Raw genomic sequence first — 17,512 nt, forward strand, 5'->3', positions numbered from 1 at the left:
ATGTGGACAAATTTAGAAATTTATTTTCCTCACCTTGGTTAAAGGGAACAATTATCTTATTTAATTTTTATCATTATTTCAAAGCATTTATGTAATGTGAATGTAACAATTGCACTTATAAATAAATAATTTTTTAAAAATGATCTATGCCCTCCCGGGCTACAAAATCATCCACTTGACTCAGCCCACAAAAAAACAGTGGGGGTCTAGTTGTCATATACAAATCATTCCTCAAAGTAGCCATGATCTCAAACCTCAATCTCATTACACCATCATTTGAAATACTTGAATGCACTATAAATGACTCTACCCTCTCGGGAAATCTCTGATGTACACTTTTCTACACCAGGAAGTTGGGCCAAAGTCAGAGACAACTTTACCATAAACATATGTGCTTCTCACTCTAACATTTTGTTATTAGGCGATATCAATATCCATCTGGAAGATGCGAAAAAAACATTATACACGAGAGGTTCGAGACTACCTGGCATCCTGGGATCTCACCCTACAATACCTCAACTCACTGCAAAGGTCACCTCTTTGACCAGTCCACATACAAATTTACAAACCACGAAGACTTACATATATCCAACACTACATGGACACCTGTCCCATGATCAGACCACAGCAAACTCACCTTTACCCTTAACTGGAGAGAGGAAGATACACACCAGAAATCAAAACCATGGCCCTCCAAGTTCCCCTCTAGGGGAAAAATAACAGCCACATACTTCTGGACCAAAATCTCGGCATGTCACCCAACACTAGAACTCAACTCGATATACTTCCTCAAAATGTGGGACCAAATAAGTAAAGACACTTTAGACGACATAGCACTTGTGAGAATGAAAAACAAATGTCCAAAGAGAATCTCTCCATGGTTCAACAACGACGTACGCACCATCAAAAGACAATGCTGGCAACTTGAAAGACAATGGTGCAAAGGACCAACACTAGAAAACAAAACCATGTGGAAACAAACAACTAGAATCTACAAAAAGGCTATCAAACAGATGAAATCAAAATTCTACAAAAGCCTATTTTGGATCATGTCAACCTAACCTAAACAACTATATGGATTAGTTGACAACCTTCTGGACATACAGAACGTGACAACCACAAATTAAGGCCCACTAAGTGCGACTGACTTAGCCACTTTTTGTTTGAAATAAGTGGCTAACATCAGAACTGGCCTCCCTACACTCCTAACCCCTATGGAAAGCTACCTGGGCACCATAGTGATCCACAGCAAATCAGCACAGACAGATAGAACTTGGACCTCATTTACCATACCTACAACTGCAGAGGTCCCCACCTCCTTAACGAAATATGCCAAATCTCACTACATATTAGACAAATGCCCCACCACCCTACTGCGAAACACCCCAGAATGGTTCTTCCTGGACAGAGATATCTTGCAGCCACACAAGTGAAGTGACTCCCTGGTGACGTTACATACAACTTTTGAAGCACGTATGCATATATCCCACCTTAGTAAAGTATTATAATATCCAAGAGTCATCACCCATTTCAGTTTTATTCTTTCCGCCGTGACAGCCAAACCTTTACGACTCAGTATCCTGTCCGATTTTTTCCCCATCATTAAATTTTTCTTTATTTTATTTCCTTTCATCATTACTCATTTTATTTCCTTAACGGAGTTTGACTTACCTTCGGCTTTATTTCCAACTATGTCCTCTAAAAAGCAGGGTTTTAAATGCAGTTCAAACTGTAACAACAAAATGTCAAACTCTGACCCTATGAGCAGTGTATTCGCTGTCTTGGTACCACACATTTGGATTCAAATTGTATTCTGTGTGCCAAAATGCTTTCAAGAACAAGAAAAATACGAGATTTAAAAATGAGGTCAGTAACATCTGAACCTCTATAAATTAACAAGTCAGCTGGTAAAAAAGCTCCAGCAAAACACAAACATCTTGACACAGCAGAATTATTGGTACCTGCTATAACCACAGAGATTCAGAGTGGTTTTCAGGAATCTCAACCTCCTCTGCTTTCGGAGCATTCAGCATGTCCTGCCACTTCAACTGTTGGCATCGAGACACAGACTGACAACGTCACACTGCATCATCCAATCTCGGAGCTGATGCAGTCTTCTGCAAAACAGGCACGTCATCTAGACGCCTCATCAAAGGATTTTTGGCACTGACTGGCTTGTGCTAGACAGCATCGGCACCAAGAGCCTCACAGACAACAGAACCATTCCTCTTCTCACCGGCACCATCACAGTCAAAGTCACTCTCCTGCATATCGGCACTGTCACAGATATTCAGTTCCACATCGGCACCATTCTCATTCTGCCTCAACTTGGTACAGAGAGTACACATCTTCATCTCATTCCACGAATCACTCTGTTGTTCAAGCAAATCAATCTCAATTTAACTTCAGCAATTCAGCTGATTCTCTCCATCAACAAGAAATATCTCACTCTGAACCATCAGTTCCTTCTCTTACAGGGGTACCCTCTCCATAATTAGTACATAATGAAAACTCTCAGGACCTTTTTCAAATGCTACAACAATTTTTAATACAACATCAACCTCAGCAAAATCCAGGTCAACCACAACAATCTGTAGTTTCTCAGGCTTCAATGTCCAACTCTAGAGGACCTCCTCTCTCCAAACCTCTGACCTTACATAGGAACCCACTCTCAATCATGGTCCATATCAACATTAGATTCTATAGCAGGTGAACTTATTTCTGACTATGAATCTTCTCCAGAGGTTTCCAACCCTCCTTCCAGGGTTTTCCCTCACTCCCCAATAGATCACAGTGACAATACTCCTGGTCAACCTTCAGATCCATCTCCACCACAACCTACAAAATCCTCACAACTGGAGAATACTTCGTATCCAAAATTTTTAATAAAACTAGCATCAGATTTAAACATCCAGTCCACAGCTCAGCCTGATCCTAGATCAAAAAAACTACAAGACGTACGCTATAAGGATGCCCCAAAGGAAATCACAGCTTTGCCTTTACATGAAATACTTGTAGATCAGCCCAAGCTTCTCTGGAAAACCCCCTTTCACAGACACAAACCTAAAAAAAGTTTAGACACTAAGGGCCAGATGACTTTAATGACCACTTTAACAAACAACTTTTTAACTGTGGCACACATTAAGGCCATTTCCGACAACTGTAGCAGCAACGAAACGGAATAGAGATGAGCAAATTGTGTAGAAACCCTGAATGAATGAGATGCACTAAAGTTTTACACTTGCCCTAACGCTGGAAACCTACCGGAAAGCTAACGAGAGGTCTGTACCTCTCATTAGCTTAAATGTCAAAAAACTTAAATGTCAAAACAAAAAAAAAAATTGTGAAGGGGGCAAAAACGACGCCCAAGGTCGCCGCTGCTCCCCGCTCCCCCCTGCATTAAAAAAAAAAAAAAAGGGAAAAAAAAATGATCGGGACGGGGTAAAGGAGCTCGTCAGGAGCATCCTTTATGGACGGCCTTGCCCACCCCCACACCCGTCCGAGGTCGCCGCTGCCTCCCTCCCCTCGTTTCCCCCTGACAAAATCAAAACTTTAGCAGCCCTGGCCCCCCTCCCTTCCTCTCTCTCGGTTCTCCTCCTCAGCTCCGCCTCCCGCCATCCGTCGCCCCTCCCCCCGAGGTTGTCGCCATCGCTCCCCCGGTAAGACGGATGGGGGCGGGGCGACGGGGGCGGAGGATTGGCGGGAGGGCGGAGCTGGGGAGGAAAGAGAGAAGGAAGAGAGACAGGGAGGGGGCCCGGGGCTGCTATAAGTTTTGATTTTTATGCACGGGGAAGTGGGGAGCTAGCGCAACCTCGGGTGGGGGGGGGGGGACAAGGCCGTCCCATAAAGGACGTGTTTGTTTTGGGGGGGGGGGGGGTTGTTTTTACGTTTGTGGCATGCGCAGAGCAGCCAGCATAACGCTTGGCTGCTCTGCGCATGCTTTACGGGCCGATGTAGCTCCCTGAGCAGGGACTGTCCTTCTATGTTAAATTGTACAGCGCTGCGTAACCCTAGTAGCGCTTTACAAATGTTAAGTAGTAGTAGTACTACCGACGTTTTTAACGAAGGGTTAGTGAATGCAAGTGAGCTGCAACCAACAGCTCATTTGCATTCCCTATCCTTCGTGCATAGCCGTTCCGTACCGATTCGTTATGGAATTCGGTACGGAACGGCTCTAACGAGGACTTTGTGCATCTTGGCCTAAGAACAAGGTACAAAATACTCTAGGTATTGATAAACCCAACTGTCTCATCAGTCTATTGTAGTCTACTCAGCTATGAGAAAGCATAGCCAATTTTCCTCCTAACTAAGGATATGAAACTGTTGGGCCTTGCTTGGAAAGAGAATGTACCAAAACACCATGTAAATGCTCGCATTGACCTTCACGTATTTCACTATACGATACCAATTACTATTCTGGACACATTACTAAAGTTAGCTGATAATCTACACAAACTTCACAGTCTCCTATAAGCTTGCCTCTTCAGAATCTTGAAGAAACTGCAACTCATTTAATTCGGGCAGCTCACGACTCATATACCTCAATTACAGGAGCTGCTGTAGGGATTTCCACTAGACCTTCAGCCTGGTTGAAAAGTGTCGGCTCTCTGTGAGGATGTGCACAATAGGGTTGCAGACACGCCGTGCAGAGGAGACAATTTATTTGGAGATCAAGTCAAAGAAATCATCGACAATATTAAACAACACAACACTTGGCATGTTTGAGGATTGACACCATATCACAATAGATCTTCTTACACCAAATCTACCTATTACACACCTACGAGAAGATATAATTCTCACAATATCCTTGTAAAGATATAACTCCAATTACAAAAACACTAAACAGAACAGACCTCAACAACAAAAAAGGTCATACAGGGAAAGAAATCAAACAAACCAATGACCTCTTTGCCACCAAAACCAGCTCCTACTTTGTGACCCTATACCCACAACGCAAACATCAGTGGGGTGGGGGGAGGGGGAAATCCAGTTTTTCGCGCAGGCTTGGTCTCTCATAACAGACATCTGGGTACTTTCCATTGTCAAGAAGGGATATGAAATTTCATTTCTCCTGCCTTCCACCGCTCAATCATCTCTTACAGGACAAAATCACTCGACTTCTAGCCGTCCATGCAATCAAACCGGTTCACAAAGATCTCAGGAATACCGGTTTATTCAAGATTTTTTCTCAAATCAAAGAAGAAAGGAGGTCTCTGAACCATTCTTGATCTCAGACCCCTAAACAAATTTGTCAAATAAAAAAAAGTTCCATATGACCACCACTCCAATGATTTTACCACTATTGGATAAGAACTCATGGATATAGTGTCTCTCGACCTACAAGATGCTTACTTACACATATCGATACATCCATACATCATCAAGGCATTATCTATACTTCCAGTTGTGATCAACATTTTCAACATCGGGTGCTACCTTTTGGTCTCTCCTCGTCCCCAAGAGTCTTCACCAAAAATGTATCTCAGTGGTAGCACATCTCTGGCAACCAAAGTTTTAACGGTATTTCATGACCCTATTGATAATCTGACTATTATGCAACATCCAATCTCCAAAAGATTCTTGAAGGGATTGCTACATCTTCATCCCCTAGTATGTCCTCCAACGCCTGCTTCGGACCTCAATTTAGTACTGAATACTCTCACTTAGTCACCTTTTGAACCGCTTGATACAACAGAAATCAAATTCCTTACGTGGAAAACATTATTTCTCATCATGTTAACTTCTGCTCGGCATATAGGAGAGATACAAGCTCTAATCCACTACTCACCTTTCACGCAGATACTACATGATAAGATGTTACTTCGGACCCATTCAAAATTTTTACCAAAGGTGGTTTCTCCAGGGCACCTCAACCAGCTGATTACTCTTCCAGTCTTTTATCCCCCTCCACATGTAGACGAGGATCAACAACTTCACATTTTAGATTGCCGACAAGCTTTGTCAATTTACCTAACCATAACAGCATCACCAAGTAGACCTTCACAGTTATTTTTGTTGCTTTGTTCAACTACACAGCCACAACCAATCACCCAAGGGGACACTTTCACTGGATTGCGGCTTGCATTTCTTTTTGCTACAAGACGACGAGTACTTCTCCTTCTACAGTGATTCCATGGATTATGACTCATTGTCTCAGAGCCATGGCAGCTACAGGAGCTCATTTACAGAAAACTATATTGACAAGCATTTGCAGAGCAGAGCTACTTGGTCCACACCTCACAATTTTACAAAGCTCTACTGCAGCATTTCCCAAACTGTGCGCCATCGAGAACTCACAGGGGTGCCACGGGATATTTGGGAGTTCACATACCGAGTGCTGGAACATCAACTGAACGATACCGCACCCACTTTCCTCTCTGCACCACCTACCCACTCGAGGCTGCCAGCAGTGATGTAAGAGCTGCCTTTGGCCAGTCCCCGAAGCCTTCTTTGTACAGCATCCCGCCTACAAGGGATTAGGAAGTGGCTCTACAAAGAAGGCTTTCAGGGCAGGCTGAAGGCAGCGCTTACACATTGCTGCCGATGCCGACAGCCTGGAAGTTTGAATGCCTGCTCCCGCCCTGGGACCCTGGCTGCTCACTACTCAGCTGTTAGGGAGGAGGACAGGGATGCAGGACATTATGTTGCCGCCCTCCTGTGCTCAGGTCTGGGCTCTTCTTCATCCTCCTCTCCCCAGTAACAAGGTAAACAATGGATTATAAGGGGGCATGGGTTGGGGGGGAGGGAGAGATGGTATATGGAGGGGAGAGGGAGAAATACTGGACGTGATGTGGGGCAGGGGGGTGGAGACCTGTGTGGCTGGGGGGGGGGGGGGTGCCACAAAAAATTACTCAGACACTATGGGTGCCGCAAACCGAAAAGATTTGGGAACCACTGCTCTACTATATTGATAACGCATCACTCGCACATTCTGCTTCTGGGCAAGCAATTTTATCATCTATAATCTGAGGCATCAACATACTACCTCCTCCTTACACAGGTACCAGACTGTATTTCTTACTTGAATGGCATAAGTATATATACTGTATATTTTTCATAGCACACTGTTGTTTTTTCATTCATATCAATATTTCAGGTCTCTGTATGGTCTGCTACCTGTGCAACTAGGGAGTCTTCACTTGTGTGACTGAAAGATTATCTCTGTCCATGGAGACATAAAAGTTGCTTATCTGTAATGGTAGTTCTCCTTGGATAGATAGTCTTAGAGCCACACAATCCTTCCCACTCTCCCTTAGTTGCCGCCAGCTATTACAAGAAACTGAAAGGGGATGCTGACTGTTGGATATTATAATACCGTACTAAGGTGGGAATATACACACACACACATGCTTCAAAAGTTGTATGTAAAGCCTTTTAGCTTGGATACTGGTCTGGGTCAGCAATGTCACCAGGGAGTCACTTCACTTGTGTGGCTAGCAAGATTATCTGTCCAAAGAGAACTACCACTACAGGTAAACAACTTTTATTTCTTATATCTATTAACCAAAGTATCTCCTTCTCCCTGCAAACAGGAAGTTTCCTAGTGACCAAAGGTAGTATAATACTGACCTCTATCCCAAAAACACCTTGGTCAAGTTAAACAAATGTCACAAACTACAGACTGGTTGCCCCTATTCAACTCCTAATCAAAGTCATGGTAGGACTACTCACCTTACAACTGATGGAAACCTGTCAGCTCACTCGATACTACAACCCCCTCCTAATCAGGCTTTCAGACCACACCACTGAATCAGCACTCATCTGACTGTAAACAATATCAAATTGGAAACGGCAAAGGAAAAAAGTTCTGGTACTCCAGTTCGACATGTCCAGCGCCTTTAACTTAGTGGACCATGATGCTCTCCTTTACCTTCTGGACAACATCGGACTCGGAGCACCTGTGCTGAGCTGATTTACCGTTTCCTCAAATCCAGATCATAGCAAGTCAAGACAGCTAACCACATATCCCCACCATGGTCCCCAGACTGCGATGCAACACAAGGTTCACCATTATCCCCAACATTGTTCATCATGGCGGCACCCCTCGGCAGCAAACTTGAAAAGAATGGTTTAAAAACACAAATATATGCAGATGACGTCATGATTTATATCCACTTCATGGGAGACCTAACAGACATTACGAAAATGATTCAGACCAGTCTAGAAAGAGGGAACCCGAACTATAACTAGTTAATGCAAGGTTCCACATTAGGAGTCACCGACCAGGAAAGGGATTTAGGTGTCATCATTCATGGTACGTTGAAACCCTCTGCTTAGTGTGTGGCGGCGGCGGCTAAGAAAGCAAATAGAATGTTAGGAATTATTAGGAAAGGAATGGAAAACAAAAATGAGGACATTATAATGCCTTTGTATCACTCCATGGTGCAACCTAACCTAAAATATTGTGTGCAATTCTCGTCACCACATCTCAAAAAAGATATAGTGGAATTAGAAAAGGTACAGAAAAGGGCAATGAAAAAGACGATGGGACAACTTCCCTATGAGGAAAGGCTAAAGCAGCTGGGGCTCTTCAGTTGGAGAAGAGAAGACTGAGGGGAGATATGATAGAGGTCTATAAAATAATGAGTGGAATGGAACAGGTAGATATGAATCACTTGTTTACTCTTTCCAAAATACTAGGACTAGGGGGGCATGCAATGAATCTACAAAGTAGTAAATTTAAAACCAAATTGAATAAACTATTCTTCACTCAACGTGTAATTAAACTCTGGAATTCACTGCCAGAGAATGTAGTAAAAGAAGTTAGTTTAGCAGGGTTTGAAAAAGGTTTGGATAGCCTCCTAAAAAGAACAGTTCATATGCCATTATTAAAATGACTTGGGGAAAATCCACTGCTTATTTCTAAGATAAGCAGCATAAAATGTATTGTACTGTTTTGGGATCTTGCCAGGTACTTCTAAACTGGATTGACCACCGTTGGAAACAGGATGCTGGGCTTGATGGACCTTTGGTCTGTCCCCGTATGGCAATACTTATGTACTTAGACATTATGGAGACATTGGCCACGGCCTTTAAACTAAAATTAAATATAGAGAAGACCAAATTCTTAGTAATGACAAGCTCAAGCCGTCCAATATCCTGCAACCATTTCAAAATTGACCAAACTAGTTTCCCACTAGAACGAAGCCTCAAAGTACTAGGAGTTACATGACGAAAACCTAACATTTGATGACCAAACAGAAACAAGTCACTAAAAAGGCTTTCAGGACTCTCTGGAAACAAAGAAGAATCAGGAACTTCTTCCCAATCTCAACCTTCCATCTTCGGGTCCAATCTCTAACACTATCCCAGTTAGATTACTGAGACGGGCTATATAAAGAATGCATGGATCTGAGCCTAAAAACACTACAAACTATACAAAACATGGTGGCGCACCTAATTTTCAGGTCCCCAAGCTAAAACAAAGCTTCTCCCCTATTACAAGTACTCCACTGGCTCCCCATAAAAGCCAGGATTAGCTTCAAGATCTCGATTCTTGTTTTCACTATTCTTCAAGGCCTATTCCCAGAGTATCTAATCACATTAATTCAGTGGTTCCCAAACCTGGTCCTGGAGGCATCCCAGCCAGCCAGATTTTCAGGACACCCATAATGAATATTCATGAGACAGATTTGCATGAAGTGCAGGCAGTGCATGCAAATCTCCCTCATGAATATTAATTGTGGGTATCCTGAAAACCTGACTGGCTGAGATGCCTCCAGGATCAGGTTTGGGATCCACTGAATTAATTGATCTCCCCCTGAGGGATGTCTTAGCGGGCACTCGAAGCTTTCTGACTGTCTACCACCCATAACACAAAGGAATACGCTACAAATCTATACACACAATATATTTCTCTTATCTCTCAACCAAGCTATGGAACACCCTATATTAGACATTAGAAGAATCACTAACTACCTAATATTTCGTAAACTGTTAAAATCATATCTACTCAAAAACTCTCACTGATGCAGGATAATTATGTTAACACCACACAGTCTTCCTAATCCTCATCACTAGACAACAAGGAAATGCACTCACACCCAATCACTGTCAGGTCACTCCTAACATCCTAACAGCCATAAAACACGGTTCATACATATTAAACTTTAGCATATGTTTTTAGATTAACACCTCTTAACTTGCTCATTTGTCAATACATTTGTCAGTGTTTATCACACATACTATTGCTACTTATTGTTTACTGCTGTATTGCTGGTTACTGTTTGTTGCTAACTGTAAGCTTATTGTTACAATGTAAGATAGACATGTTACTGTTTATTGTTAACTGTAAGCCTATTGTTATAATATAAGTTACACATGTTGATACTGTTAATTTTGTTATGATGTAAACCACATTGAATCAAACATGCTTTGGACAATATGGGATATAAGAACAAATAAATGAAAAAAAAAATTAAATGAAAAGGCAGTAATCGTTCAAGTAATTTTTTCTTTTTTTTAATTTGTACCCCGCGCTTTTCCCACTCATGGCAGGCTCAATGCGGCTTAGGTACTTACTTGTACCTGGGGCAATGGATGGTTAAGTGACTTGCCCAGAGTCACAAGGAGCTGCCTGTGCCGGGAATTGAACTCAGTTCCTCAGTTCCCCAGGACCAAAGTCCACCACCCTAATCACTAGGCCACTCCATGGGTTCTCTGCTTTCTATTGTTCTTACTCAGAGTTTGAAAAGATCTGTAGAACAAGTAGATTTACTGAGATTTTCATTAGCTTAGCTGATTTGAAAACAGAACGATAACTGTAGATAAAGACCAAACGAGTCTGCTTATTTTCGTTTCCAGAGTACCCCAAACTTTTATCTTCACTTGCCTGCAGCCAAGGATCTCCCCCCCCCCCCCCCCCCCCCCCATTCAGATGCTTTTAATTCAGATGCTGTTTTTGCCCCCACTGCTTTCACTTCAAAGCAATTCCGTGTATCAACTACTTTTTCTATGGGACAATTATTATTGTTTTGATGATCAAGTTACCCTTTTGGAGTCTAAACTTTGTGATGTTTTGTCCTAGGACTTCCTTTTGCTTAACAAATTGGAAATATTCCAGTCCCAGAGACAGACTACATGGAGAGACATCAGTGTTCGTACTGTGTGGGCTGTGGTCCATTCCAGCCCTTGTAGAGAAAAGACTGTGTCACATTTTATATCTCTGAAGTATGTCTCTTCTTTAAGAGCATACTTTAGAGATATATGCTCTCTCATTGCTTCTTGCTTAAGCTATTGACCAAAGATCTTTTGCTGAATGCTCTCTGTCCATTGCAGTCTGTTCAAAATTCAGCTGTGTAAACCTCTATATTTGTTCCTCATCTGCTTCCACATAAAATTCAGACTTCTACTTGCTGCAGAGTGAATAAGCTTGTAAGGAACTTGGCGTACATCCGTGGGTACTGAAGAGACTTAGGGAAGATCTAGTGACTCTGCTGGCTGATCTTTGCAATGCTTCTCTAGAGTTGGGAGCACTCCCAGAGGACTGGAAAAGAACAGATGTGGCCCCTCTCTACAAAAGTGGAAGTAAAGAAGATGTTGGGAACTGCAGGCTAGTAAGTCTGACTTCTATGGTAAGTAAATTAATGGAAACGTTTTTAAAACAGAGAATAGTAAAGTTTTTGGAATTCAATGGATTACAGAACCTGAGGCAACATGGTTTCTCTAGAGGCAGGTCTTGTCAGGCAAATCTGGTTACTTTCTTTGATGGGGTGACCAGAGAGTTGTCTCAAGGGAGAGAGTGATAGTTGTAGTGTACTTAGATTTTAGCAAAGCCTTTGACACGGTTCCGCACAGATGATTAATAAGTAAACTGAGTGCCCTCGGTATGGGTCCAAAAGTGACTGGCTGGGTTAGGAACTGGTTGAGTGGAAGACGACAGAAGGTAAATGGAGCTCATTCTAAGGAAAAGGATGTTACCAGTGGTGTGCAGTAAGGTTCAGTTCTTGAGCTGGTTCTTTTTAATATTGTTGTAAGCAATATTGCTGAAGGGCTCTCTCGTGAGGTTTGCCTTTTTGCGGATGATAACAAAATCTGCAATAGGATACAGACACCCCTGATAGTCTGGATAACATGAAGAAGGACTTAGCAAAGCAAGAGGAATGGTCTGGAATTTGACAGCTAAGATTTAATGCTAAAAAATGCAGGGTTATACATTTGACCTGCAAAAACCCGAGAAAAAGGTACAGTTTAGTTGGTGAGGAACTTTTATGTATGAAAGAGGAGAGGGACTTGGGTATGATCATGTGTGATATTAAGATGGCCAAACAGGTAGAAAAGGCAACAGCAAAAAGGATGCTTGGATGCATAGAGAGAGGAATGGCCAGTAGGAAAAAGGAGGTGGTGATGCCCCTGCATAAGACTCTGGCGAGACCTTATTTAGAATATTATGTACAATTCTGAAGACCACACCTTCAAAAAGATATAAACAGGATGGAGTGGGTCCATAGGGTGGCTACTAAAGTGGTCCGTGGTCTCTCATAAAGCAACTTTGGAACAAAGGCAGGAAAGGGGAGATATGATAGAGACATTTAAATACCTATGTAATGGAGGAGTAGCCTAGTGGTTAGTGCAGTGGACTTTGATCCTGGGGAACTGAGTTCGATTCCCACTGCAGCTCCTTGTGACTCTGGGCAAGTCACTTAACCCTCCATTGCCCCTGGTACAAAATAAGTACCTGAATATATGGAAACCGCTTTGAATGTAGTTGCAAAAACCTCAGAAAGGCGGTATATCAAGTCCCATTTCCCTTTCCCTTCCCTATGTGAAATAAATGCACAGGAGGAGAATCTCTTTCAACTGAAAGGAAACTCTGGAACGAGGGGGCACAGGATGAAGGTGAAAGGGGATAGACTCAGAAGTAACCTGAGGAAATACTTCTCCACGGAATGGATAGTACATTCGTGGAACAGCTTAAGTGGTGGAGCCGAAAACAATTTCTGAATTTAAGAGAGCTTGGGACAAATATGTAAGATCTTTAAGAGTGACAGGGAGAGTAAATAGCATGGATGGGCAGACTGGATAGGCCATATAGTCTATCTGCCTACACTTTTCTTTGTTTCTATGTTTTCTACGTCATATCGCCTTTCTTCCAAACTTCTTTTGGCTGCCAGACTGCACCCTACTGCGACTGCCTTCTTGCACAGAAGTAATATGCTCCCTCCCTTACCAGGTTTGAATCCACCCTAAACTTTAAAAAAACAAACAAATTTTAAAAAGCCATCAACTCTGAAGGCCTTTTAAACTTAACTGAAAGGTGTGAGCTAAATCCAAATTCCACTCCACCACCTTAATTCTGTGAAACATGGCCCTCTCGACTAACCATTTTTAGTTTAACAATACTCTCATCACAGTGGGTGAGATGGGTTACCTGAATGCAGTCCTCTCCTTACCCTCCCAGCTCACGAGAGGCTGCCCCTTCTCAGGCACAATGTGGCAGAGGAAGACCCTAGCCCTACAATAGCCTGGGGCAACATTTCAACCTGGAACAGTCCTGCTCCTTGAACACCTTAAAGAAAGCCTTTAAGGAAACAAGAAAGGGCAATAACTAATAGAGAAGGCTCCTACTCTCTGGCAGTTTACCTTGGATTAAAAACTTTTCGCTCTTACATGAGAAACAGTAGAAGCAAGATTCTGTGGCTGCCTCTAAACTTACCCTCAAACACCAATCTGCTTTTCTCATATAGATGATTAAAAGCACAGAAACTAGACTCCTGCAGCTTTAAATCAATTAAACAAACATTTTTGGAAGCATTTAAAAGTCCCAACCTAAAACGCATCATTTCCTGCAGATTTCCTCAATTGGCGTTACCTCTTCCTCAAAAATTCCTATCTATAGCGCACCAATCATGGCCTCCATTTAACTCAAAACCTCTTATCTGTTTTTGTCTATATACCTTATCTGTATTGCCAAAAGATTGTAAGCTCCAAGGAGAAGATACTGTCTTTTCTGTCTTTCTGTAAAGCACTGAATATATCTGGTTGTGCCAAAAAAAAAAAAAAAACAACCATAAAATTTGAAAAGCAATTTGTCTCCAAAGTTCTTACACACTGTCCATCTCAAACTGGAACATAGAGAAGTTCTATCACTAATAGCAAGAAGACAGCAGAAATGACCTGTCACACTGCAAAGACTGAAAGCAGAAACACATTGCACAGGTGGATGATGTGGATGTGTCCTCGATCTCTCATGCCTCAATAAACTGCTTGGTCTATAAGGCATCACTAGCCTCTCAGTATATTACTGCACAGGTTGTTTTTCAGACAGGGCCTGAGTAAGTTCTTTATACCTGCAGCTTGCTCAAATTATGCATTTTGATGAGCACACTTCATTTTCAAAAGAATTTTCTAATTTTTAATGCACTAGAAAATTCTTTAAAACATAGGACTTGAGTAATGTGAAGTGGAGTATGTATGTTAATATTTCAATACTATTAACATACCACTTATGCAACAACCTACCTTATCCTTCTCATGAGGGAGAAGAGACACTGGGGGTAGACAGGAGAGAGATTCAAAACCTTGTCTCCCATCTGTAGCCCCTTTAGTGTTCAGTCGATACAGAGGTCCTTCTTTCAGAATTCTGCCATGCCCTACAGCACGTTTGATGGCTAATCGCAGTTGTTGATGAAAGGCAGAGGAAGCACTACCTCCAAAATACACAGCCACATCCTTCTGCCTTTTCAAAAAGAGTTCAATATTTTTAAGCGTGGAGCCACTGGGACTTGCAAGGCCCTCAAGTGCCCGCTTAATCAGTTTATTCCAGTCAACATTTTGTTTACTGTCCAGCTTCCCATGGTTTTGTGGTTTAGGAAGAGATAACCTCCCTGGGTTATCAGGATCTTTATAGGAGTTGAGTCCCTTATTTGAGACTTTCAAAATTGTTCCATCTTTAACACTCAGCTCTAATTGTTCTAGAGCTGTTTTACGGTCCAGGCCATGGGATGAAGAGACAGCATTGCATATCCTCTCCTCAGAAGGGCGTTGCTTTTGCTTCTTCACCTTTTTTATCGCCTCTAAAATCCACTCTGTATATAGCGGGTTTGCGAGTTTAACCATGGTGAAGGACTCTGTAAATCCATAGAGTTTTAGCCCTTATCCCAATGCTGTACTAACGTCACATGATGGGAAAATGGATTATCGGATGGTAGGAAACAGTAAATCATAGCATAACTTGATCAATACCAGTCACTTCCTCTGTAAATACAAAAATTTTCTGAATGAACTGAAAAATGTTTCGGAAAATTCTTCAGGCTTCCCAATAAATTCCTGAATGGCTATCAATTCATTTTAAAATGTAAAAATTCCACACATCTCACAGCCCTAGTTCCAAGTACTGTGTCCAGTTTCTTGTCTCACATCCAATAAATATGGGTATCAAACCTGAAAGAAAACAAGAAGTGTTAATTCCAACAAACTAGGAACAAATCTAATGTATAGATCTGATACAAGAGGTGCTGTAAACATAAAGAGGGCTATGCTCTGCTGTCATGCAACTTTAGCAAACATCTCTACAGTACCAGAACAGTCACTTTTGAACATCTAATATATGATCCAATTATATACATTTCCAGCTTTACAACAGGTAATTATATATGATGAAATAATCAGATATAGATTACAAAGGCAGGTAACTACACAGTTTATTCTGTCAGACCAATTTCCTCCTGTTGCCATACTGCAGACTCATCCAATTTCCAGCTTTACCCTCCTTTTCTCCCACCAATCATGTGCTCATTCATCTTTTCTTGAATTCTGAACTGTTTTAAGTTCACCGTCTGCAATGAGAGACTACATTAAAATTGAGGTGACAATCTTATTAACTTGTTTACAGAATATGACAGCATATTATTGTAAAATATAAAACATTTTATACTGTATTTCAACCCACTAAAGCCACACAGATTAAGTGCATGTATTTTGATGGTACTACCAAACTGTAATTGGGTAAACTAGAGTACATGAAGCTGTGAGAGAGTAAATGTAAAAACAGAAATTGAACTTAAGATACTAGCTTCTCTATCATGCCTAACCAAAGCAAAAGTTAACACCATTATTGATACTACTTACTGGTGGCTTTGGATAAAATGCTTACCACAGTTCAATATGTCCCTTTAAACTCAAGGACTGCTTTCTATCTTCATTGATGCTTCAGATAAACAACCAAATAGAGGATCCTACAAAACACTTTCTCCATTTACATAAAAATGGGAAAACACTTCACCAGATCTGGCCCACAGTAACCTAAATTCAATCATACAAAAGTGTCCATTTTCAAAGCACATACACTTACAAAGTTACATAGTAACTCCATAACTTTGGTAAGTCTATGTGCTTTGAAAATGAGCCTCTTAATCTCACACCACTACTCAAGTATTTGGATGAATGGCAGCATGGATAGAAAATCTACAACAAGAGACCAAAATAATGCCCAATCAGTGCAACGTTATCAAAATTCTCCCAATACGTTAAGAGTTTTATATACTCTTGCCTCAACTCTGCCTACAAACTTTGACTAAGTGTATGGCTAAAAACATGCCCAGGCCCGAATGACAACAAAACCAAAAGAAAAACTTCTGAACAAACCAGACTTTTAAAAAAAGCTCCGACCCTACCTACCGGTCAACACCCAATAAGCATATGACACCATTATTTATCTTGTTGCCAAGGCCCTGTCAGTTACTTCCGAGATGCCCCTGCCAGAAAAACACCCAACTATCCAAGACATCAGGACACAGCCCGAGAACTGCAAAACTTCCATCAATTCAGCAGGAGGGAACATGGTCGAATGGGCTGAACCCAAAACCGTGGGGGGGGGGCAACAGGACCCCCACCGCCTGGGACACAGCGGTGGCGGGCGCGGCCTGCTCTGCGTCTCCGGAGCCCAAGGCCTGGCGCAGGACAGCGGCAGGAGATGCAGGCCGCTGGGCCTGGTGCCTGAAGCGGCGAAGGACAGGCGGCGAGAGCGCACTGGGCCCCCGGGGCCCGCTCCCCGCAGCGCCGGAAACGGCAGCGGAGGATGACCGCCTCGGCTCACTCACCGAGAGACGAAGGACTCGGTGCCAGCGAGCGAAGAATCGCCGAGGCGCGGACAACCCCAGACTGACGCGGCGGCCATCTTGCGCAGAGTGAGTCGACGAGGCGGGAGGAGGACGGACAGGACGGAACAGCTGGTTGGGGGAGGGCGCGCAGAGATGGAACAGCCATTAGGTTGCTGAGCAGAAGTGAAGAGGGAAGGTGAGGTAATGGGAGAGATCCTAACTAGGGGGGGCGGAGAAGAAGGAACAGGGCACGCAAACAAGGGGAGAGAGGAGTAAAGAAAAAGACGGTTTCTCAAACAAGCAACGAAGAGAGAGAGAACATTTGACAGGGGATAAGCTAAAAGGGAGGGTTGAGGAGGAAGGAGAGCAGAAAGGAAAGAGGGACTCAGCTTAAACAAGGAAGAAGAAAGGAGGCAGAAAATCCAAACAAGGGAAGGGAGAAGGTTAAATGGGATAGGGATAGGTGTAAA

General features: G+C 42.5%; 1 protein-coding gene across 1 annotated transcript in view; it reads right to left on the bottom strand.

Annotated features, from left to right (window-relative positions):
- Window positions 1-17,130, bottom strand: part of KAT6A (lysine acetyltransferase 6A) — a 290,868-nt gene extending 273,738 nt beyond the window's left edge. Inside the window, 2 exon segments of the mRNA XM_030202065.1 lie at window positions 14,464-15,384; window positions 17,043-17,130. Of these exon segments, the coding sequence (XP_030057925.1) occupies window positions 14,464-15,060 (597 nt within the window). The 5' untranslated portion in view covers window positions 15,061-15,384; window positions 17,043-17,130.
- Between the last annotated feature and the right edge of the window lie 382 nt (window positions 17,131-17,512).

Source organism: Microcaecilia unicolor, chromosome 4 (genome assembly GCF_901765095.1).
Source record: "Microcaecilia unicolor chromosome 4, aMicUni1.1, whole genome shotgun sequence".
Taxonomy (NCBI): domain Eukaryota; kingdom Metazoa; phylum Chordata; class Amphibia; order Gymnophiona; family Siphonopidae; genus Microcaecilia; species Microcaecilia unicolor.